At 43.0% G+C, this 23,599-nt stretch overlaps 1 protein-coding gene and 1 pseudogene across 1 annotated transcript; one reads left to right on the top strand and one right to left on the bottom strand.

Annotated features, from left to right (window-relative positions):
* The first annotated feature begins 1,398 nt into the window (after window positions 1–1,398).
* On the top strand, window positions 1,399–5,281 carry LOC121575987 (transmembrane protein 263). The gene is made up of 3 exons (XM_041889288.2): window positions 1,399–1,741; window positions 2,561–2,645; window positions 3,951–5,281. The coding sequence occupies exons 1-3, from the start codon at window positions 1,733–1,735 to the stop codon at window positions 4,244–4,246; spliced, it is 390 nt and encodes a 129-aa protein (XP_041745222.1). The 5' UTR covers window positions 1,399–1,732; the 3' UTR covers window positions 4,247–5,281.
* On the bottom strand, window positions 4,601–20,530 carry LOC121574638 (annotated as a pseudogene).
* Window positions 20,531–23,599: the final 3,069 nt, after the last annotated feature.

Genomic DNA, 23,599 nt, shown 5'->3' with positions numbered 1-23,599 from the left:
CACCCATGACTGCAGGGCCAGGCACGACTCCAACACCAGCATTAAGTTTGCCGACGACACAACAGTGGTAGGCCTGATCGCCGACAACGATAAGAAAGCCTATAGGGAGGAGGTCAGAGACCTGGCCAAGGGGGATGAATACTTTTGCAAGGAACTGTATCAATGGCCTCCTCTCCCACCTTTAACATCTGATCTGAAAGCAGTGGCCAGCTTTTCCATGCAGAGTAGTCTTATTCCCATCAGTATGTCTTCAGGACAATCTCTGGTAGGAAGCATCAACAAAGCATCAACTGTGGCTGCTTTCTTCCAAGACCTGCTCTACTGCCTCTGAAAGCCAAGAGAGGCAACATGCAGAGGAACCATGTTGGGTACAAAGGCTGGGAACTGACGAAGTGTGGTCTGGGGAGATAAGAAGAGTCTCCTGTTGGAGTGGCTGTATGTATTCCCAAGCCTCTGCACAGAGATGCTGTCCTTACAATCACAGAGTTGTCAGATAGTCCATTTCACTGTCAGTGTCCACACACACAGTGTCTCTGACACTCAAGACCAGGAGTGACATATTAGCTACATCATGGAAGAAGCTAGCTAAAAGTGCAATTATCATGATTGTGCGTACACCCGCATTTCTTTGCACTTCATTGGTAGCCTAGTGGTCTTAGGTACAGAGACTGGGACACAGACTGTTGCATTGAATTTCACGTGCACCTGTTTTGTTGCATCTTGTTGTGGAAGGCTCTGAAGCCGAGGCATAAACATTGCAGAACTGAAAACTCTTAAGACAAAGAACGCAGACATGTTCATTCAACCGTCATACTTTATCTGCTCCACATGCCTCGGTAAGGCAGGACGTCAAGGGGCTTGAATCTAGGACGTGACAGAGAGAAGTAGGCTGCAGGTGTGACAGCCAGACCTCACATCTATTATTGGAAGAGCCACAGTCTTCTTCATTACAGTCTATATGGCATGTGAATCACTGCCATCACAGGAGACCATTCAGTAGTGGAGAGATGTTTTTCTCTGGGCTGGCAGTGGTGCAGCTGCCTGTCTATTCAGAACAACCTTATCGCCGTTGGCATGGCAACCAACACTCACTATTATAACGTTGGTATGGTGTAACATGTTTTTTTGTACATCTTTAACATGGACAAATACTGAATAAATAAACCTAATAAATGACTCATCTTTTGTGTTATTTGGGTGAATTAATGTATTACCAAAAGATAAAATATGTACTGATCCTTGTGAATTAATCATATGTCATGATCTTTTTGACCGCTATAGTCCAAAAGGCCACTCAAAAGTTGGCCGCATTACATAACATGTTGTCTTTAAGTGAAGCCTGAAAAATATGTATTCCGTCTGCCCTGTAGTACTCATGAATAAAATAAAGAGAGCGGCAGTCTGTTTGAGGTGACGCAAGATCCGGAGAAAACGAGTGCAGTAGTTGAGGCGCCACGTCGGCAGAACCAACAAGATACATCCTATACTTTCTTAAGGAAAAGTTTTGAAACTGCGAAAGTACGATTTTACGTGCGTTGAAATACAGGGCAGCACGCTATTAAAGTATAGCTTTGAATAGAGGAGTTTGGACAAAAGTAAAAAGGCACAGCCTGGAAATTGCGATAAGATTTTCAGGAAAACAAACGAGCGCACCAATTATTCGTCTCAGGTGCGTTTTTTAAAAAGACGTAGCATTCTCTTCTACAAGCGGCCATCAGAAAATATTGGAAACATGGTGAAGGTAAGGATTTGTCTGGCCTTTTGTATCGATTTAATTTTCACAATGCATTTATGTGCTTACGATAAGTAAAGTGATAGGCTACTGCATATCAATTGGGGTATGATAAAACAATTGCGCACGAACGAAATAACGCATGGAATTGATTAGATCCAGACTGAGTGATGCACAGTGCGTCCTTTCAAGCAAACAGTAGGTTAATGAAAAAATATTAAACTAAATCTATAGCCCAAATTATTGACGATGTATTACATTTCGCTTTCGTTCTCATTTCGTAAGTGTTATTCTCCCTGCGCAGCCTACGTAACCAGATAATTAGAGCTTTCACAACGGGATGACTTTCTAAGACCCATTTAAAAGCCTGTAGCCTTAGCTTTGTCATCTTTTTGAAATTTTTCGTTGATTAACAAAAGGGAATTTAAGTAAACACGAAGCAAACAATGATTGTCGTATGGTTTTACAACGAGCAAGAACTTTGAACATCAACAAGAACTGGTTTTGAACGTTGGTTGTGCTTGACGGGCCTGTCAAATTGAACGTGTTGTGCAAGAAATCCCAAATCATAGCCTTACTAATAATATGCTGTTATTTAACCTACTTATGCCTGGAACACTTTTTTCATGGCTGGCTGCTCAGAATTTGCACCGGTCGTTCTATTCAGAAATACATTTCTAAATTAGTTTGATTATACTGTTTTGACTTTGCCAACAGGCTTATAGTGTTAGTGGTAGTTTAACAGCTTGTAAGATATGCTACTTGAATGAACTTGCTTATTAAATCATATGCATTCTAGCCTAATCTATATTGTTTTTGTTCTGTTAGAACGTGAACGCCACCCCAGAGCCCCAGCCTGAAGGTTGTCTCGTGGGAGAAGAACCTGAGTCTACTGAAAGCGAGCCCACAGCAGGTAAATAACGCATCATCAACAGTGCCCACTGCATTGCTCAATATCTCTCTGTGCTGTAGCCATCTCTCTTGGTGGGCATATTTAAAGCGCCAGTTTGTCAAGGTACTCTTGAACCATCTGGGATAAGGTGCAATTCAGGGTAAAGGATTGTGTTGCTATTTTAAGAAACTGTAGAGATGTATTAAGGGAAGATGTTTGTTTGTGATAGGGTAAGGGTTGTACTTAGCTCTCAAGGCGGCATTCTGCCTTCTCCCTACAGTTTTCAGTCATTAGCTTCGCCCACAAAGACCTCCTGTGTACTACAATTCCGAAGCTGTTTTTTAACATTTTAGAAACGTCAATCATCGCTTGCAATAAGGTTTTCGAAACCATATGGCCCTTATCTTTCATCAGCGAGAGAGAATCCTTCAAATAAAAAATATACACCAATTTGTAAGTCGCTCTGGATAAGCGCGTCTGCTAAATTACTTAAATGTAAATGTACTGTAGCAGTTTTTCACATTAATCTGACAAAACTACACTTCCGGAGTTACACGTACACACACAGATGTTCGGAGCATGCTAGATAGCTCAGGTGGTCGCCTCTTGTCTTCCGTAAACAAGATATGACCATGTGGGGAACACTAACCCTATCAGGGTGTGTATCAATTTAACCTTTTAGCTTTTAGAAAAGTATTTCTTGCTGATATGAAAGATAAGGTCCTTGTGCTTTTGAAACCGTACCGCAAGCAAAGCGTATTAATGTTCAGACTGAGCGTCGGGGCTCTTAACAAAACTTATTCGTACAGAAGACTCCTTCGTCCAATGACTCTTATGTGTAATGGAACTGCGAGTCATGATCAAGGGCTAGGGTTGTACTTTGTCAGTCTTGTGGAGAGAGTTTCTCAGTCGCTTGGTTTCAGTCCAATTGGCCACAGATTTACATGCGAATATTCTAAAATATGCATAATGTGCATATTTTCATTATGCATATTTTACAATATTTGCATTTTCTCACCAGTGGTGTTTCCACCAAACTGACTTATTGCAGATAAAAACTGTGGATGGAAATGTGGTTACTAAGTAGAATACCTCAAGGTATTGACATGCATTACTATTGTTTAATCATATGATTCATTGTGTGTAGGTGTAGGTCTATATCCAAGCTGGTCTCTCTCACACTGCTGGTGGTCTGTCACACAAACATGACGCGTGTTCCTCACTCTCTGGTCTTTCGCTATCTAGTCTTTTGCTATCTGTTATGTCTCTATCTGGTATGTATGTATATTTCTGTACTGAGGTGTTTTGCATGTGTTCTTTCTAAAGGTGAAGGGAAGGAGCACCCTGTGACCCAGCCGGGCATGATCTGGCGGGTCGGGGGTGGCCTGTTCAGCGCCAGTAAAACTTTGGTGGGAGCCACAGTAGGAGGAGTCGCCTGGCTCGGCGGGAAGAGTCTGGAGTACACAAAATCAGCAGTTACCTCCGTCCCCTCAATGAGCGTCAGCCTGGTGAAAGGGGTAGCCGGGGGCGTGTCATCGGTTGCCGGGGGTGTGTCATCAGTGGGTTCCACGGTAGCCGGCAAAGTTCCGTTCAAATCCAAGACAAAGGACAAGGCAGAGTGAGGAGGAGATGATGATGGACACACAACATGATGCATCGCCCCTCCCCCCCTGACTGAGCCAGAAGAGGAAGTGATGAGAGTTGAGACGAAGCTAGTCGCCATGTCTTCAAAGTTCAAAGTGGATATTTTTCGTTCGTTTTTTATTTGTTTGTTTGTACATCACATTCACTAAGTTGTACCTGGGAAACTTGTTCAGTAGTGCCTTCAGTAGCCTCCCCCTTCTTTCCCGGTTTTGTTTTTGGTCCGTTTCTTTTCTATGTTTTTGTTAGTGTTGAGGAGGGAGATTACTGTTTATTCAGGCCAGTGGTCACATACGTCCCGCTCTCTGCTCCCCCTTACCGTCCTCCATTCCCCCTCAAAACACAAATTCACTGTGCAGTGTGTACAGGGGGTCTTCATCCAAACCTACATGGCCCCCTGAAGCCTTAAGACAACATAAAGTAGTTGTATAGAGAGGGAGACAGACAGACATGCTTGGTTGGGTTCTTCTCTTCCACCATTTAAAGCCTGGTTTGTGGTTTATAATGATGTGCTGGAATTTTTGTATGAGCTTCTTTTGTGACCGCTCTCCTAACACAGAACATAGCTTGTTTCAAAATGCGACAATGAACCGTATGAACATGTGTTGAAGATATAACTTTTTGGGACTTCTGAAAAGTTTGATAGCATTTTACTAAATAAGAGTTGGAGGTGGTGTGATTCTGAGAGACAATAGCCTTGTTAGGTTGATGTGGTGACAAAACGATATGATCACTTTAATCATGGTAATTCAATAGATGCATATGAAATGGAGACGTCATAAATTTGACACAAAATAAAATATATATTTATTGATGAGGGCTAGTTTCTGTCTGTCTGTTTTGGCCGTTTAATAACATTTCTATGGAAACTCAGCATTTCAATGCAACAGTTTGGGTTTGTCTGTATTCTGCCATGACTTTGCTGTTGTTGGTAGAGAATGCTGATATGAATGTCTCGTATGCTTGTACTTTTGTACTTTCCAACATAATAAAGTATTGTGGGAAGTTTGACTTTATTGTGCCTCTGTCTCGTTCACAATTTGGGATGTACCTTGTAGTCTCAAGTCAGTGCTACCAGGGGTGTATTCACTAGGAAGAAAACGCAATGAAATGGGGAGGGACCTACCTGAATTTGTCCAATAGAAACTTGTTTTCGTTGCAGAATGTTTTCCATTGCTAAACGTTCTGCAACTGTTTGCTTATGTCTAAATGAGGCCTGGGGTGTACCCAGGCATTAAGTGGTGAAGCCAAATGGATAGTTGGAGAAAGTACCACATTACTAGACTCGAAGTCCATTGGGACTGCATTTCTCCAATGGCAGCATACTCTGTTTCTGTGTTTGTGTTATGTCTCTTACCATGTTGAAGGGCTCTTGAGTGTTGCTGATCCTCAAGGGTCTGAGTGTTTGGATCAATATGGAGTCCTATTATTAGCCTTCGTGCCAAACTGTGGTCCTCTGTAGCTCAGCTGGTAGAGCACGGCGCTTGTAACGCCAAGGTAGTGGGTTCGATCCCCGGGACCACCCATACACAAAAAAAAAAAAAAACAATTATGCACGCATGACTAAGTCGCTTTGGATAAAAGCGTCTGCTAAATGGCATATTATATATTATATTATTATATCACTATGGACAACACAACAGGTTGACTAGTCTACTGCTGAAACTAAGGGCTACATTCAATCCGATCACCTGTTTTCTGCTATGCACCTTTTTAAAGGCAATGGTTCCGCGTTAAAAGCTGCATGTCGTATCAATCGGAAATTACCTTTTGAATGTCAATCGTGCTAAAACGCAGATCTTCTGCAATCCGTATTGAATCTAGGCCTTACTGGCAACCAGCCAGACAAGCTATTGAATCCTCTCTCTTGACATTGTTATTTTTTCTGCTCTCCAATGACCTACTTTGAAACACTCCATGTACCAAAAGGAGAAATACAGTACTTGTGTTAAGTGTATTTAAACAAGTCAAATGTTGTAGCTTATCTGTCTCAGGGAGGGATGTTTATAGACACTTGCCCGCTCACATTAAAATGTCAGTGTGTTTCAACTATTTAATTTCAGTTGAAATAGAATAGTTTACATAGCCGAGATGCAAAATATTTTTTCTTGTGAAACAAATAAGACAAAAAAACAGAACTTGAGTGTGCATAACTATTCACCCCCCCAAAGTCAATACTTTGTAGCGCCACCTTTTGCAGCAATTACAGCTGCAAGTCTCTTAGGGTATGTCTCTATAAGCTTGGCACATCTAGCCACTGGCATCTTTCAAGGCAAAACTGCTCCAGCTCCTTCAAGTTGGATGGGTTCCACTGGTGTACAGCAATCTTTAAGTCATACCACAGATTCTCAATTGGATTGAGGTCTGGGCTTTGACTAGGCCATTCCAAGACATTTAAATGTTTCCCCTTAAACCACTTGAGTGTCGCTTAAGCAGTATGCTTAGGGTCTTTGTCCTGCTGGAAGGTGAACCTCCGTCCCAGTCTCAAATCTCTGGAAGAAAAACAGGTTTCTCTCAAGAATTTCCCTGTATTTAGCGCCATCCATCATTCCTTCAATTCTGACCAGTTTCCCAGTCCCTGCCGATGAAAAACATCCCCACAGCATGATGCTGCCACCACCATGCTTCACTGTGGGGATGGTGTTCTTGGGGTGATGAGACGTGTTGGGTTTGCGCCAGACATAGCATTTTCCTTTATGGCCAAAAAGCTCAATTTTAGTCTCATCTGACCAGCGTACCTTCTTCCATATGTTTGGGGAGTCTCCCACATGCCTTTTGGCGAACACCAAACGTGTTTGCTTATTTTCTTCTTTAAGCAATGGCTTTTTTCTGGCCACTCTTCCGTAAAGCCTAGCTCTGTGGAGTGTACGGCTTAAAGTGGTCCTATGGACAGATACTCCAATCTCCACTGTGGAGCTTTGCAACTCCTTCAGGGTTATCTTTGGTCTCTTTGTTGACTCTCTGATTAATGCCCTCCTTGCCTGGTACGTGAGTTTTGGTGGGGGGCCCTCTTGTCAGGTTTGTTGTGGTGCCATATTCTTTCCATTTTTTAAAAATGGATTTAATGGTATCTGTGGGATGTTCAAAGTTTTGGATATTTTTTTATAACCAAACCCTGATCTGTACTTCTCCACAACTTTGTCCCTGACCTGTTTGGAGAGCTCCTTGGTCTTCATGGTGCTGCTTGCTTGGTGGTGCCCCTTGCTTAGTAGTGTTGCAGACTCTGGGGCCTTACAGGACAGGTGTATATATACTGAAATCATGTGACAGATTGCACACAGGTGGACTTTATTTAACTAATTATGTGACTTCTGAAGGTAATTGTTTGCACCAGATCTTATTTAGGGGCTTCATAGCAAAGGGGGTGAATACATATGCACGCACCACTTTTCCGTTATTTATTATTTAGAATCTTTTGAAACAAGTAATTTTCTTCATTCCACTTCACCAATTTGGACTATTTTGTGTGTGTCCATTACATGAAATGCAAATAAAAATCAATTTAAATTACAGGTTGTAATGCAACAAAATAGGAAAGACGCCAAGGGGGATGGATACTTTGTACTCCCGAGTGGCGTAGTGGTCTAAGGCACTGCATCGCAGTGCTAGCTGTGCCACAAGAGATCCTGGTTTGTATCCAGGCTCTGTCGTAGCCGGCCGTGACCGGGAGACCCATGGGGCGGCGCACAATTGGCCCAGCGTCGTCCAGGGTAGGGGAGGGAATGGCCGGCAGGGATGTTGGTAGAGCAGGGTTTGTGGGTTCGTTTCCCACGGGGGGCCAGTATGAAAAAAATAATGTATGCACTCACTAACTGTAAGTGGCTCTGGATAAGAGCGTCTGCTAAATGACTAAAATGTAAAAATGTACTTTTGCAAGGCACTGTATATCAATTATTAAGTTATTAAAAAATCTATGTACAGTGGGGAAAAAAAGTATTTAGTCAGCCACCAATTGTGCAAGTTCTCCCACTTAAAAAGATGAGAGAGGCCTGTAATTTTCATCATAGGTACACGTCAACTATGACAGACAAAATGAGAATTTTTTTTCTCCAGAAAATCACATTGTAGGATTTTTTATGAATTTATTTGCAAATTATGGTGCAAAATAAGTATTTGGTCAATAACTAAAGTTTCTCAATACTTTGTTATATACCCTTTGTTGGCAATGACACAGGTCAAACGTTTTCTGTAAGTCTTCACAAGGTTTTCACACACTGTTGCTGGTATTTTGGCCCATTCCTCCATGCAGATCTCCTCTAGAGCAGTGATGTTTTGGGGCTGTCAATGGGCAACACGGACTTTCAACTCCCTCCAAAGATTTTCTATGGGGTTGAGATCTGGAGACTGGCTAGGCCACTCCAGGACCTTGAAATGTTTCTTACGAAGCCACTCCTTTGTTGCCCGGGCGGTGTGTTTGGGATCATTGTCATGCTGAAAGACCCAGCCACGTTTCATCTTCAATGCCCTTGCTGATGGAAGGAGGTTTTCACTCAAAATCTCACGATACATGGCCCCATTCATTCTTTCCTTTACACGGATCAGTCGTCCTGGTCCCTTTGCAGAAAAACAGCCCCAAAGCATGATGTTTCCACCCCCATGCTTCACAGTAGCTATGGTGTTCTTTGGATGCAACTCAGCATTCTTTGTCCTCCAAACACGACGAGTTGAGTTTTTACCAAAAAGTTCTACTTTGGTTTCATCTGACCATATGACATTCTCCCAATCCTCTTCTGGATCATCCAAATGCACTCTAGCAAACTTCAGACGGGCCTGGACATGTACTGGCTTAAGCAGGGGGACACGTCTGGCACTGAGTCCCTGGCGGCGTAGTGTGTTACTGATGGTAGGCTTTGTTACTTTGGTCCCAGCTCTCTGCAGGTCATTCACTAGGTCCCCCCGTGTGGTTCTGGGATTTCTGCTCACCGTTCTTGTGATCATTTTGACCCCACGGGGTGAGATATTGCGTGGAGCCCCAGATCGAGGGAGATTATCAGTGGTCTTGTATGTCTTCCATTTCCTAATAATTGTTCCCACAGTTAATTTCTTAAAACCAAGCTGCTTACCTATTGCAGATTCAGTCTTCCCAGCCTGGTGCAGGTCTACAATTTTGTTTCTGGTGTCCTTTGACAGCTCTTTGGTCTTGGCCATAGTGGAGTTTGGAGTGTGACTGTTTGAGGTTGTGGACAGGTGTCTTTTATACTGATAACAAGTTCAAACAGGTGCCATTAATACAGGTAACGAGTGGAGGACAGAGGAGCCTCTTAAAGAAGAAGTTACAGTTCTGTGAGAGCCAGAAATCTTGCTTGTTTGTAGGTGACCAAATACTTATTTTCCACCATAATTTGCAAATAAATTCATTAAAAATCCTACAATGTGATTTTCTGGATCTCAATTATCTCAATTTGTCTGTCATAGTTGACGTGTACCTATGATGAAAAGTACAGGCCTCTCTCATCTTTTTAAGTGGGAGAACTTGCACAATTGGTGGCTGACTAAATACTTTTTTTCCCCACTGTATATCTATATGAAATTTAAAGCGAAGGCAATTTTTTGGCAATTCTTTAAAAAAATTATTACAAAAGCAATAATGTACAGCCACAGAGGGAAACAAAAAACTATCTGTATAAAAAGAAGCAGATTTATGAAAACATATAACCTACATGATACCAGTCAACATGAAACACACTAGCGTTTTGAAACCGAAGATTGACTTCCTGCTAGCTTTTTGAAACTGAAGATTGACTTTCTGCTTGCCGGTCACTGATGATATTACATTTGAGAAAGTTGACATTACATTTACATTTGACATTTTACTCATTTAGCAGACGCTCTTCTCCAGAGTGACTTACAGTTGGTTCATTACAACATGGAAGACAGTATAAAGCAATGTAATGGTACTACATCTTTCAGAAGCTAGTGAATCTGGGAAGAACTCCCAATGGCAGTGTCCCCAGCAGAGGCCATGATAGATGGAACATTACTACTGTATGTCTAATACAGTAGGCCACTTGTTTACCACCAGCAGTAACACTGATTTCTTGTCCAGGCAGTACACATCCTCCACCCAGAATATCATTCTTCACCCTCTATTTTAGAAACATGATGGAAAAACCACATGATGAACTGCTGAGGCCAATACACACACTTTCTATACAGAGAGCAGCTGATTTGATTTGACCAATCAGCTTGATGTGATCCTCAGGGTTAGAGGTCAAAGGTAAACCGTAAAGGTCATGAGTAGTCCAGACCTAAATATCAGGTCTCCTGTGAAATGGTTTTATGGAGTTTGTCTTCAGGCTATCTGGCTATGTGTCACACACATACAGTACAGCACAGTAAATAATATGTACAGTCCACAGTCTAACTGACATATTTACAGTGGGGGAAAAAAGTATTTAGTCAGCCACCAATTGTGCAAGTTCTTCCACTTAAAAAGATGAGAGAGGCCTGTAATTTTCATCATAGGGACACGTCAACTATGACAGACAAATTTATATATTTTTTTCTCCAGAAAATCACATTGTAGGATTTTTTATGAATTTATTTGCAAATTATGGTGGAAAATAAGTATTTGGTCACCTACAAACAAGCAAGATTTCTGGCTCTCACAGACCTGTAACTTCTTCTTTAAGAGGCTCCTCTGTCCTCCACTCGTTACCTGTATTAATGGCACCTGTTTGAACTTGTTATCAGTATAAAAGACACCTGTCCACAACCTCAAACAGTCACACTCCAAACTCCACTATGGCCAAGACCAAAGAGTTGTCAAAGGACACCAGAAACAAACAAAAAAAGAAGTTTGCCCAAGTGCATTTGGATGATCCAGAAAAGGATTGGGAGAATGTCATATGGTCAGATGAAACCAAAATATAACTTTTTGGTAAAAACTCAACTCGTCGTGTTTGGAGGACAAAGAATGCTGAGTTGCATCCAAAGAACACCATACCTACTGTGAAGCATGGGGGTGGAAACATCATGCTTTGGGGCTGTTTTTCTGCAAAGGGACCAGGACGACTGATCCGTGTAAAGGAAAGAATGAATGGGGCCATGTATCGTGAGATTTTGAGTGAAAACCTCCTTCCATCAGCAAGGGCATTGAAGATGAAACGTGGCTGGGTCTTTCAGCATGACAATGATCCCAAACACACCGCCCGGGCAACGAAGGAGTGGCTTCGTAAGAAGCATTTCAAGGTCCTGGAGTGGCCTAGCCAGTCTCCAGATCTCAACCCCATAGAAAATCTTTGGAGGGAGTTGAAAGTCCGTGTTGCCCAGCGACAGCCCCAAAACATCACTGCTCTAGAGGAGATCTGCATGGAGGAATGGGCCAAAATACCAGCAACAGTGTGTGAAAACCTTGAGAAGACTTACAGAAAATGTTTGACCTGTGTCATTGCCAACAAAGGGTATATAAAAGTATTGAGAAACTTTTGTTATTGACCAAATACTTATTTTCCACCATAATTTGCAAATAAATTCATAAAAAATCCTACAATGCGATTTTCTAGAATTTTTTTTCTCATTTTGTCTGTCATAGTTGACGTGTACCTATGATGAAAATTACAGGCCTCTCTCATCTTTTTAAGTGGGAGAACTTGCACAATTGGTGGCTGACTAAATACTTTTTTCCCCACTGTACATAATTTACATCATAACATATTATAGACTGTATCTCATGTTCAACCCAGGTGGGGAATTTAGGGTGGGGAATTTAGGGTCATAATATGCTCCCAAGATTATATTACGATAAACCCAAACTGATTTGACCATTTTGTCTAATTGAAATAGTAAATCTTTGAGATCGCAAATCTCAAAACTAAGACGTCTCAGGGACTTTAGCCAAATACATTTAAACTCAGTCTTTCACAATTCCTGACATTTAATCCTAGTAAAAATTCCCTGTCTTAGGTCAGTTAGGATCACCACTTTATTTTAAAAATGTGAAATGTCAGAATAATAGTAGAGAGAATGATTTATTTCAGCTTTTATTTCTTTCATCACATTCCCAGTGGGTCAGAAGTTTACATACACTCAATTAGTATTTGGTAGCATTGCCTTTAAATTGTTTAACTTGGGTCAAACGTTTCGGGTAGCCTTCCACAAGCTTCCCACAATAAGTTGGGTGAATTTTGGCCCATTCCTCCTGACAGAGCTGGTGTAACTGAGTCAGGTTTGTAGGCCTCCTTGCTCGCACACGCTTTTTCAGTTCTGCCCACACATTTCTATAGGATTGAGGTTAGGGCTTTGTGATGGCCACTCCAATACCTTGACTTTGTTGTCCTTAAGCCATTTTGCCACAACTTTGGAAGTATGCTTGGGGTCATTGTCCATTTGGAAGACCCATTTGTGACCAAGCTTTAACTTCCTGACTGATGTCTTGAGATTTGTTGCTTCAATATATCCACATAATTTTCCTTCCTCATGATGCCATATATTTTGTGAAGTGCACCAGTCCCTCCTGCAGCAAAGCACCCCCACAGCATGATGCTGCCACCCCCGTGCTTCACGATTGGGATGGTGTTCTTCGGCTTGCAAGCGCCCCCTTTTTCCTCCAAACATAATGATGGTCATTACGGCCAAACAGTTCTATTTTTGTTTCATCAGACCAGAGGACATTTCTCTAAAAAGTACGATCTTTGTCCCCATGTGCAGTTGCAAACCGTAGGCTGGCTTTTTTATGGCGGTTTTGGAGCAGTGGCTTCTTCCTTGCTGAGCGGCCTTTCAGGTTATGTCGATATAGGACTCGTTTTACTGTGGATACAGTGAGGGAAAAAAGTATTTGATCCCCTGCTGATTTTGTACGTTTGCCCACTGACAAAGAAATGATCAGTCTATAATTTTAATGGTAGGTTTATTTGAACAGTGAGAGACCCCCTCTCAATCAGAAAGATTTCTGGCTCCCAGGTGTCTTTTATACAGGTAACGAGCTGAGATTAGGAGCACACTCTTAAAGGGAGTGCTCCTAATCTCAGCTTGTTACCTGTATAAAAGACACCTGTCCACAGAAGCAATCAATCAATCAGATTCCAAACTCTCCACCATGGCCAAGACCAAAGAGCTCTCCAAGGATGTCAGGGACAAGATTGTAGACCTACACAAGGCTGGAATGGGCTACAAGACCATCGCCAAGCAACTTGGTGAGAAGGTGACAACAGTTGGTGCGATTTTCAATGCCCTGGCTGAGGGAAGGAGGAAGAAACACAAAAGAACTGTCAATCTCCCTCGGCCTGGGGCTCCATGCAAGACCTCACCTCGTGGAGTTGCAATGATCATGAGAACGGTGAGGAATCAGCCGGAGAACTACACGGGAGGATCTTGTCAATGATCTCAAGGCAGCTGGGACCATAGTCACCAAGAAAACAATTGGTAACACACTACACCGTGAAAGACTGAAATCCCGCAGCGCCCGCAAGGTCCCCCTGCTCAAGAAAGCACATATACATGCCCGTCTGAAGTTTGCCAATGAACATCTGAATGATTCAGAGGAGAACTGGGTGAAAATATTATGGTCAGATGAGACCAAAATGGAGCTCTTTGGCATCAACTCAACTCGCCGTGTTTAGAGGAGGAGGAATGCTGCCTATGACCCCAAGAACACCATCCCCACCATCAAACATGGAAGTGGAAACATTATGCTTTGGGGGTGTTTTTCTGCTAAGGGGACAGGACAACTTCACCGCATCAAAGGGACAATGGACGGGGTCATGTACCGTCAAATCTTGGGTGAGAACCTCCTTCCCTCAGCCAGGGCATTGAAAATGGGTCGTGGATGGGTATTCCAGCATGACAATGACCCAAAACACACGGCCAAGGCAACAAAGGAGTGGCTCAAGAAGAAGCACATTAACGTCCTGGAGTGGCCTAGCCAGTCTCCAGACCTTAATCCCATAGAAAATCTGTGGAGGGAGCTGAAGGTTCGAGTTGCCAAACGTCAGCCTCGAAACCTTAATGACTTGGAGAAGATCTGCAAAGAGGAGTGGGACAAAATCCCTCCTGAGATGTGTGCAAACCAGGTGGCCAACTACAAGAAACGTCTGACCTCTGTGATTACCAACAAGGGTTTTGCCACCAAGTACTAAGTAATGTTTTGCAGAGGGGTCAAATACTTATTTCCCTCATTAAAATGTAAATCTATTAATAACATTTTTGACATGCGTTTTTCTGGATTTTTTTGTTGTTATTCTGTCTCTCACTGTTCAAATAAACCTACCATTAAAATTATAGACTGATCATTTCTTTGTCAGTGGGCAAACGTACAAAATCAGCAGGGGATCAAATACTTTTTTCCCTCACTGTATAGATACTTTTGTACCTGTTTCCTCCAGCATCTTCACAAGGTCCTTTGCTGTTGTTCTGGGATTGATTTGCACTTTTTGCACCAAAGTAAGTTCATCTCTAGGAGACAGAACGCGTCTACTTCCTGAGCGGTATGACGGCTGCATGGTCCCATGGTGTTTATACTTGCATACTATTGTTTGTACAGATGAACGTGGTACCTTCAGGCATTTGGACATTTCTCCCAAGGATGAACCAGACTTTTTTCTGAGGACTTGGCTGATTTCTTTTGATTTTCCCATGATGTCAAGCAAAGAGGCACTGAGTTTGAAGGTAGGCCTTGAAATACATCCACAGGTACACCTCCAATTGACTCAAATTATGTCAATTAGCCTATCAGAAGCTTCTAAAGCCATGACATCATTTTCTGGAATTTTCAAAGCTGTTTAAAGGCACAGTCAACTTAGTGTATGTAAACTTCTGACCCACTGGAATTGTGATACAGTGAATTATAAGTGAAATAATCTGTCTGTAAACAATTGTTGGAAAAATTACTTATGTCATGCACAAAGTAGATGTCCTAACCGACTTGCCAAAACTATAGTTTGTTAACAAGAAATTTGTGGAGTGGTTGAAAAACAAGTTTTAATGACTCCAACCTAAGTGTATGTAAACTTCCGACTTCAACTGTAAATCCCAGAGGGGTTTATAGTATCACAAAGGTGGATCACTGATAAACTGATAATATTGAGTCTGTTTTACTATGCTCCTAAAGTTCTATCTTTATGAACTCAGAAATATGAATATTTCAGACTATTTTGTAACTTATCGATCATTCTTTGTGACATCCCCCCAGGTACATAACATAGACTTTAGAAAACAGAACGTAAACACACACATTGACCCCTGACTTACGTGGTTGTGGTGTCGCTGCACCTTGAAGGCGGGGGCCGGAAAGTCGTTACCCACTTCCTGTTCCGACTCCCGCCCCCTCTTCCCAGCCCCGTCCCGGGCCAGACGACCTGGATACTGAGGCACAGCAAACTCATGGGCACATCCTGTCCGACAGAGTTGCTGATTGGACGATCGTGCCTGCTCTCTGTGCGCCATTCCACAGCCTGCAGTGACCAAGAGGCAAACTGAAATAGGCCCATAAGAATTTCCTCCTCTACATAACACTGTAAGTGACCAGTCTGTGTCCAGTCAGATATTATATACTGTATCTAGACTTACTGTGAGTGTATGTTGGTCCAGGTAGTGGTCTCACTCCACTGAGTCCCGGCAGCTTCTCACCGTTCACTATTACACTTCTGTTTTCTCTACTACGGCCTGGATAGAGGAGAAGAGAGGGAGAGGGGAGGTTCAGAGGAAGGTAGAGGAGTGTGCTCACTTTGCAGTCGTGGTGTGATAATATTTGGGATAATGTATGAATAGTATCTAAGGAGGTTTAGGCAAATGAGCCTTGCTATGAGCCTTGCTCACCATGATGGCCGCTGAGCACACTGTATTTTCTACCAGTAGAGGGCGATGCCACCGCATTCAGATCCTCAATGGGACTGGTTGGCACAGCTGCTAGTAAGCCTATTAGGAGAGAGACACGAGTTATAATGAATGACCAGGTGTGAGAAAGAGAGCGATAGCGAGACAGACAGAAAGCAAGAGAGATTCAGAGAGTGAAAGAGAGCGAGAGAAAGAGAGAGAGTGGGCAGGTGATAGGAAGAGAGTGAAAAAGAAATGAGAGAGAGAGAGTGAGAGAGAGTTCAATACAAAGCAAGGGAGGGAGAAAAATACTTACTGAGTCCTCTGTATCTGGACAGCTGCTGGTAGATTTGCCTCTCTATGTTGAGTCGGCTGGCCTCTGCATGGTTCACCATGGGTTTGGGGTAGTCCACCCCGACCACACACTTGGCCGCACGCTGCACCTCTATGGGGGCGTTCCAAGGGTCGTAGATGTACTTGTCTGGCAAGTCTTTCAGGACAGGTAAGTAGCGTCTGCAAGCAGAGGGAGCAATTAAAACTCAGTGCCTCGTCACAACTGCCAGAGGAGCTGGTTCAGCACAACATACAGACAGTAGTCAGACAGAACAGCCTTGCTAATGTATGACTTGATAAAGAAGATACTGTGTGTGTGTGTGTGTATGTGTGTGTGTGTGTGTGTGTATGTGCGTCTTGTGTGTGTGGGTGTGTGTGCGTGCGTGTAGATATACCAACCTAATGAAGTCTCCTTCGGGATCTATTTTTCGTCCGAAGCCCACAGGGCAGTAGCAGTGGAAGAACTGCTGGAAGAAGGAACTGCAGGAATGACACAACCAGCTGCCTTCGTTCACACTCCAGTCTGCATCCAGTAGCAGCTCCTCAAACACCTGACAGACACACACAGAACAACAACAGTCATTCACACATAATATGTATGTCATGAGAATTTATCTCTCTAATTAAACTTAATGCTCTGAATAATTCCCAGAGGGTGTAAGGCTCTGGTTTTAATCATGAATTAAACAAAGGTCCACAACCAGCAAGAATGATCTGTATTATTTAATCATGGAGAGCTCTGCCGCCCAAACACATATACAGCTTTTATACCACTTCACACAAAGGCACTTTGCTCCGCCCACCTTTAGGCGGTCTGTATATTTCCACAGTACAGAATGTTTAAATACTTCTAAGTCTCCTTCCTCCTGGAATGTTTGTCTCAGCAGTTTCTAACTCACCCCCTCTGTTAGTGGGTTGACACTACATTATAACTCTAACACCGTTCACACATTTATACTGTATTTGGGGTGAAATCCTTTAGTAATTATTTTTAAAATACAAATTAATCTATCAATGTATCTCTTCTGATTCTTCCCAGCTGATTCTTCCCATCCTCCCAGCTGATCCACAGGTCTCCTCTGGTCACAGCGTGTCTGGCCAAGTGGTGGATCCAGCCTTCCTGCCTCAGCTGAGTCATGATGGCGTCGATCCAGGGGAAGCCCGTCTTGGCTTCGTCCCATTTGGCCAGCGCCTCTGCGTTACGGTCCCAGGGGATGCGGATACAGATGTGGTTCCCCTCCATTTTGTCGAAGCGGGGGTTGTTAGTGGCGGCCGTGTAGAAGAACTCACGCCACAGCAGAGAGATGGGGGGGCTGCCGTTCGTCTTCACCTGAGGGTAGAAGAGAGAGGAGAATGTAAACATGAGCAAAATAGGAGCAATCTTATGTGATAGTACCCTGCAATAAGTAAGAGTCGGTGTCTTACCCAGCTCCTCCAATAGGGGTACTCCGTACTTGTCCCTGTGGTTGTCTGAGACGGGGGTGACACATCGACCCATGCTGGCCTGGGACAGAGCCTCTACTGGGGCATTGGGGGGCGGCATGGAGCCCACCAACGTCTGGAAATGCTTGAAGGTGAGAGGAGGAAGACCCCCATTCAGCTCTATGATCCTACAGAGAGAAGAGGAGGATGTCATCCGGGTGTCCTACTCACTTGTCCAGGTCGTAGAGTGTGTGAGGTCCTGCTGACGACCTCTACTCCAGCCTCTGTGGCCAGCTTCTTAATGGCTGCATCCCTCTCCTTACTGAACGGCTCAGAGTCACACTCAAATGTCAGCCGGGAGATGTTCCAGTCCTGAGAGGACAGGTCAGGACACAGCAGACACACACTGGGGTTAATACAAGATATACTGATTGACTTTAAAATGGTCAGCAAACACTGATTTAGTATGGTGGATATTTGCTGTCCCTGGGGGTGAGGGGGTGAGGGAGGCTGGGGAGAGGGTAGGGGTGAGGTGGAGGGGAAAGGGGTGATGGGGTCTCACCTTAAAGAGTCAGGGGAAGATGTTGGCTGGCTGGCCTTGGATCACAAACAGACGAGAGTTGAGCTTCCGAAGGCTTGCGTCTAGATCTTCCAGACACTGCAGCAGGAACCTGAAACACAGGAGGGACGACGACTATAACTTTATGGCCATGCTGGAGAGGACACTGCTTTATGGGCATTCTCAGAGTGTGAAGAGACTCATGTTTACAACTTAGACCTGACACCATGTTTGATTGGATAAAACCCTAATAAGTCCCACTAAATAATACATTATAAGTAAATTAATAAGAACATGTTTGTTGGATCAGGATATAAATACATCAACTCTGAATCACTTTCCAAGAAGCAGACCGACGCCCTTTGATCATATGTCCATAAGTTATGTTATGATGGTGATGTAATGATCATATTATAATTGTTACATCACTGCATGTATAATGCAGGTTTCAACAACTATTATTTCACACAAACTGTCTGAAGCTCACATTTGCCTTTTTGCATTTACATCCCCTTTCTAGCATTTATGCAGTAAGAAATGTCATTGAGGCACAGATTCAGTCCTCATTGTTGCAGATGTAATATTTGGGATGAAACTGTGCCATGGTTACATGGTTGAGTTAGCAGCATCCCAGCATAGTATCCCAGGTGACTGACTGACTGACTGACTGAATGTAGTCATCAGAAAATGCTGTGATCCTTCTTCTAAACTTAAGAACAGCCCCCTGAGAGGAGAGCAGCAGGGGGTACATGGTGTGTTTGTCTAGTGTTTTGAGTAAACACCTGAACACCTTTGAAGACAATGATAAACACACTGTGGAGAGAGACAAGATAACCCGATAGGCCTGCTATATCCGTCTGTTGCTTCACACTAGCACTTTTCCTTAAAAAATAACATTCAAATAAAAAAGGGCAAAAAGCATAGGTGTTACAGTTGAAAAGATGGCTAATCCAGTTGCAGATCTGAGGGCCACTACCGCCTCCTACTGCTTGAGCAGTTAGAGATCCAGCTAGGCCGCTCTGCCACAGCACAGCCTGCTGTAAAGTAGGTCATCCCAATAGCAACCACTGACTCAGGAAACGGAACTCTCTTTCGGCACACTAAACCGGCTCCCTGCCTGAACGACACCATTTTACAGGCCTTGGCTCTACACTCTTTGGTTTTTGAAAGATGCCAGACAAAATGCCCCAGAGGGGATTAATTAAATTGTACAGAAAGTGAAAATAACATTTGTCTGGCCGAAGCAATAGTAAATACTTGGGAGGGAAATCTTTTCTGTGTCTATTACACTAATAATACTCTCTTAACTGTGACTGGAAAAGAGAAGCTGTTGCTTTTGCCTGCTATTCATCCCATTAGTATTCCTCCTCTAAGTTAAGAGGACCAAGGAATAAGCACCCCTACACTATTTCACATGCTTGCCAACAACTGATGTTTAAAAGAGAATAGCCTAGTAGATACCCAGAGAATACTCAAACATAGGATCCACAAACTTTCATAACCTACCATAATACATTAGCTACATACAGAAGTCACTAATTTCATCTTGAAAGCAGACATAATTACAATATAGGCCTACTGCTGCAATCCGTACTCTGCTGGTCCAAACTACTACCTGGTGATGTCAAGATCCAGGCTTTCCACTGGCACATCTGATCAATCCATACTACCATCCTCTTTAGCAAGGTCAGATAGTGGCAACTGTGTGATGGGAGCTGTTCTGAGAACCACCACAAAACCATAACCACTAGAACACCTGGGTCTGGGCCAATTCAGTGTCATTGATTTTCAATAAAGATTTTTACAAATCTTGAATTAGACTTTCAATTTACTTCTTGAATTCCAATGGACCAGAGTCCAACCCAGCCTACAACACCCACTCTGTAATAACACTATAACAACACTGTAATAACCATAGAATTGTATGTATGTTAATAACACATCAGCATTCCGAGCATGCACAATGCATTTCAATCTACAGGGACAATAGAATCGTATTGACTGGTTGGTTGATGGATGAATAGATACGGTTGTTCCTCACCTCCACCTTGTTGACCCCCAGGTTGGAGGAGCCAGCGAACAAGGGGTCCAGGAAGTAGACACAGTGCACCGTGTCTGAATCACGCAGGGCCTCCAGCAGGGCCAGGTTGTCATGGAGACGCAGTCCCTTCCGGAACCAGTGGATGGAGTTCTTGGCCATGTTCGAAAACAGAGCCTGGAAAAAAGACAGGAAATTTTAAATGTTTTGAAGCACAGTATGTACTTTAGAGAATGGGTCACATTTAAAACATTTAAAGAGTTAAAGACTTTAAAGAGATTTAGCAGAGAATTATTATTAAATACACTGGAAGTTAGAATCATAATATTCATATTACACAATTCAAAAATGCATTGTTCACAATGTAATGCTTATTGGAATGCAAATGTACATTTACATGTTCAGTTGGAAAATTACAGTGGCTTGCGAAAGTATTCACCCCCCTTGGTATTTTTCCTATTTTGTTGCCTTACAACCTGGAAATAAAAATGATTTTTGGGGGGTTTGTATCATTTGATTTACACAACATGCCTACCACTTTGAAGATGCAAAATATTTTTTCTTGTGAAATAAACAAGAAATAAGACAAAAAAACAGAAAACTTGAGCGTGCATTACTATTCACCCCCCCAAAGTCAATACTTTGTAGAGCCACCTTTTGCAGCAATTACAGCTGCAAGTCTCTTGGGGTATGTCTCTATAAGCTTGGCACATCTAGCCACTGGGATTTTTGCCCATTCTTCAAGGCAAAACTGCTCCAGCTCCTTCAAGTTGGATGGGTTCCGCTGGTGTACAGCAATCTTTAAGTCATACCACAGATTCTCAATTGGATTGAGGTCTGGGCTTTGACTAGGCCATTCCAAGACATATAAATGTTTCCCTTTAAACGACTCAAGTGTTGCTTTAGCAGTATGCTTAGGGTCATTGTCCTGCTGGAAGGTGAACCTCCGTCCCAGTCTCAAATCTCTGGAAGACTGAAACAGGTTTCCCTCAAGAATTTCCCTGTATTTAGCGCCATCCATCATTCCTTCAATTCTGACCAGTTTCCCAGTCCCTGCCGATGAAAAACATCCCCACAGCATGATGCTGCCACCACCATGCTTCACTGTGGGGATGGTGTTCTTGGGGTGATGAGAGGTGTTGGGTTTGCGCCAGACATAGCGTTTTCCTTGATGGCCAAAAAGCTCAAATTTAGTATCATCTGACCAGAGTACCTTCTTCCATATGTTTGGGGAATCACCAAACGTGTTTGCTTATTTTTTTCTTTAAGCAATGTTTTTTTTTCTGGCCACTCTTCCATAAAGCCCAGCTCTGTGGAGTGTACGGCTTAAAGTGGTCCTATGGAGAGATACTCCAATCTCCGCTGTGGAGCGTTGCAGCTCCTTCAGGGTTATCTTTGGTCTCTTTGTTGACTCTCTGATTAATGCCCTCCTTGCCTGGTACGTGAGTTTTGGTGGGCGGCCCTCTCTTGGCAGGTTTGTTGTGGTGCCATATTCTTTTAAAAAAATTATAATGGATTTAATGGTGCTCCGTGGGATGTTCAAAGTTTTTGATATTTTTTTAGAACCCAACCCTGATCTGTACTTCTCCACAACTTTGTCCCTGACCTGTTTGGAGAGCTCCTTTGTCTTCATGTTGCCGCTTGCTTGGTGGTGCCCCTTGCTTAGTGGTGTTGCAGACTCTGGGGTCTTTCAGAACAGGTGTATATATACTGAGATCATGTGATACTTATAGTGGGGGAAAAAAGTATTTAGTCAGCCACCAATTGTGCAAGTTCTCCCACTTAAAAAGATGAGAGAGGCCTGTAATTTTCATCATAGGTACACGTCAACTATGACAGACAAATTGAGAAGAAAAAAATCCAGAAAATCACATTGTAGGATTTTTAATGAATTTATTTGCAAATTATGGTGGAAAATAAGTATTTGGTCACCTACAAACAAGCAAGATTTATGGCTCTCACAGACCTGTAACTTCTTCTTTAAGAGGCTCCTCTGTCCTCCACCTGTTACCTGTATTAATGGCACCTGTTTGAACTTGTTATCAGTATAAAAGACACCTGTCCACAACCTCAAACAGTCACACTCCAAACTCCACTATGGCCAAGACCAAAGAGCTGTCAAAGGACACCAGAAACAAAATTGTAGACCTGCACCAGGCTGGGAAGACTGAATCTGCAATAGGTAAGCAGCTTGGTTTGAAGAAATCAACTGTGGGAGCAATTATTAGGAAATGGAAGACATACAAGACCACTGATAATCTCCCTCGATCTGGGGCTCCACGCAAGATCTCATCCCGTGGGGTCAAAATGATCACAAGAACGGTGAGCAAAAATCCCAGAACCACACGGGGGGACCTAGTGAATGACCTGCAGAGAGCTGGGACCAAAGTAACAAAGCCTACCATCAGTAACACACTACGCCGCCAGGGACTCAAATCCTGCAGTGCCAGACGTGTCCCCCTGCTTAAGCCAGTACATGTCCAGGCCCGTCTGAAGTTTGCTAGAGTGCATTTGGATGATCCAGAAGAGGATTGGGAGAATGTCATATGGTCAGATGAAACCAAAATATAACTTTTTGGTAAAAACTCAACTTGTCGTGTTTGGAGGACAAAGAATGCTGAGTTGCATCCAAAGAACACCATACCTACTGTGAAGCATGGGGGTGGAAACATCATGCTTTGGGGCTGTTTTTCTGCAAAGGGACCAGGACGACTGATCTGTGTAAAGGAAATAATGAATGGGGCCATGTATCGTGAGATTTTGAGTGAAAACTTCCTTCGATCAGCAAGGGCATTGAAGATGAAACGTGGCTGGGTCTTTCAGCATGACAATGATCCCAAACACACCGCCCGGGCAACGAAGGAGTGGCTTCGTAAGAAGCATTTCAAGGTCCTGGAGTGGCCTAGCCAGTCTCCAGATCTCAACCCCATAGAAAATCTTTGGAGGGAGTTGAAAGTCTGTGTTGCCCAGCGACAGCCCCAAAACATCACTGCTCTAGAGGAGATCTGCATGGAGGAATGGGCCAAAATACCAGCAACAGTGTGTGAAAACCTTGTGAAGACTTACAGAAAACGTTTGACCTGTGTCATTGCCAACAAAGGGTATATAACAAAGTATTGAGAAACTTTTGTTATTGACCAAATACTTATTTTCCACCATAATTTGCAAATAAATTAATAAAAAATCCTACAATGTGATTTTCTGGAGAAAAAAAATCTAATTTTGTCTGTC

The sequence above is a fragment of the Coregonus clupeaformis genome, chromosome 10, assembly GCF_020615455.1.
Source record: "Coregonus clupeaformis isolate EN_2021a chromosome 10, ASM2061545v1, whole genome shotgun sequence".
Lineage (NCBI taxonomy): Eukaryota > Metazoa > Chordata > Actinopteri > Salmoniformes > Salmonidae > Coregonus > Coregonus clupeaformis.
The sequence above is the reverse complement of the archived record's forward strand: the minus strand, read 5'-3'. Positions and strand labels throughout refer to the sequence as shown.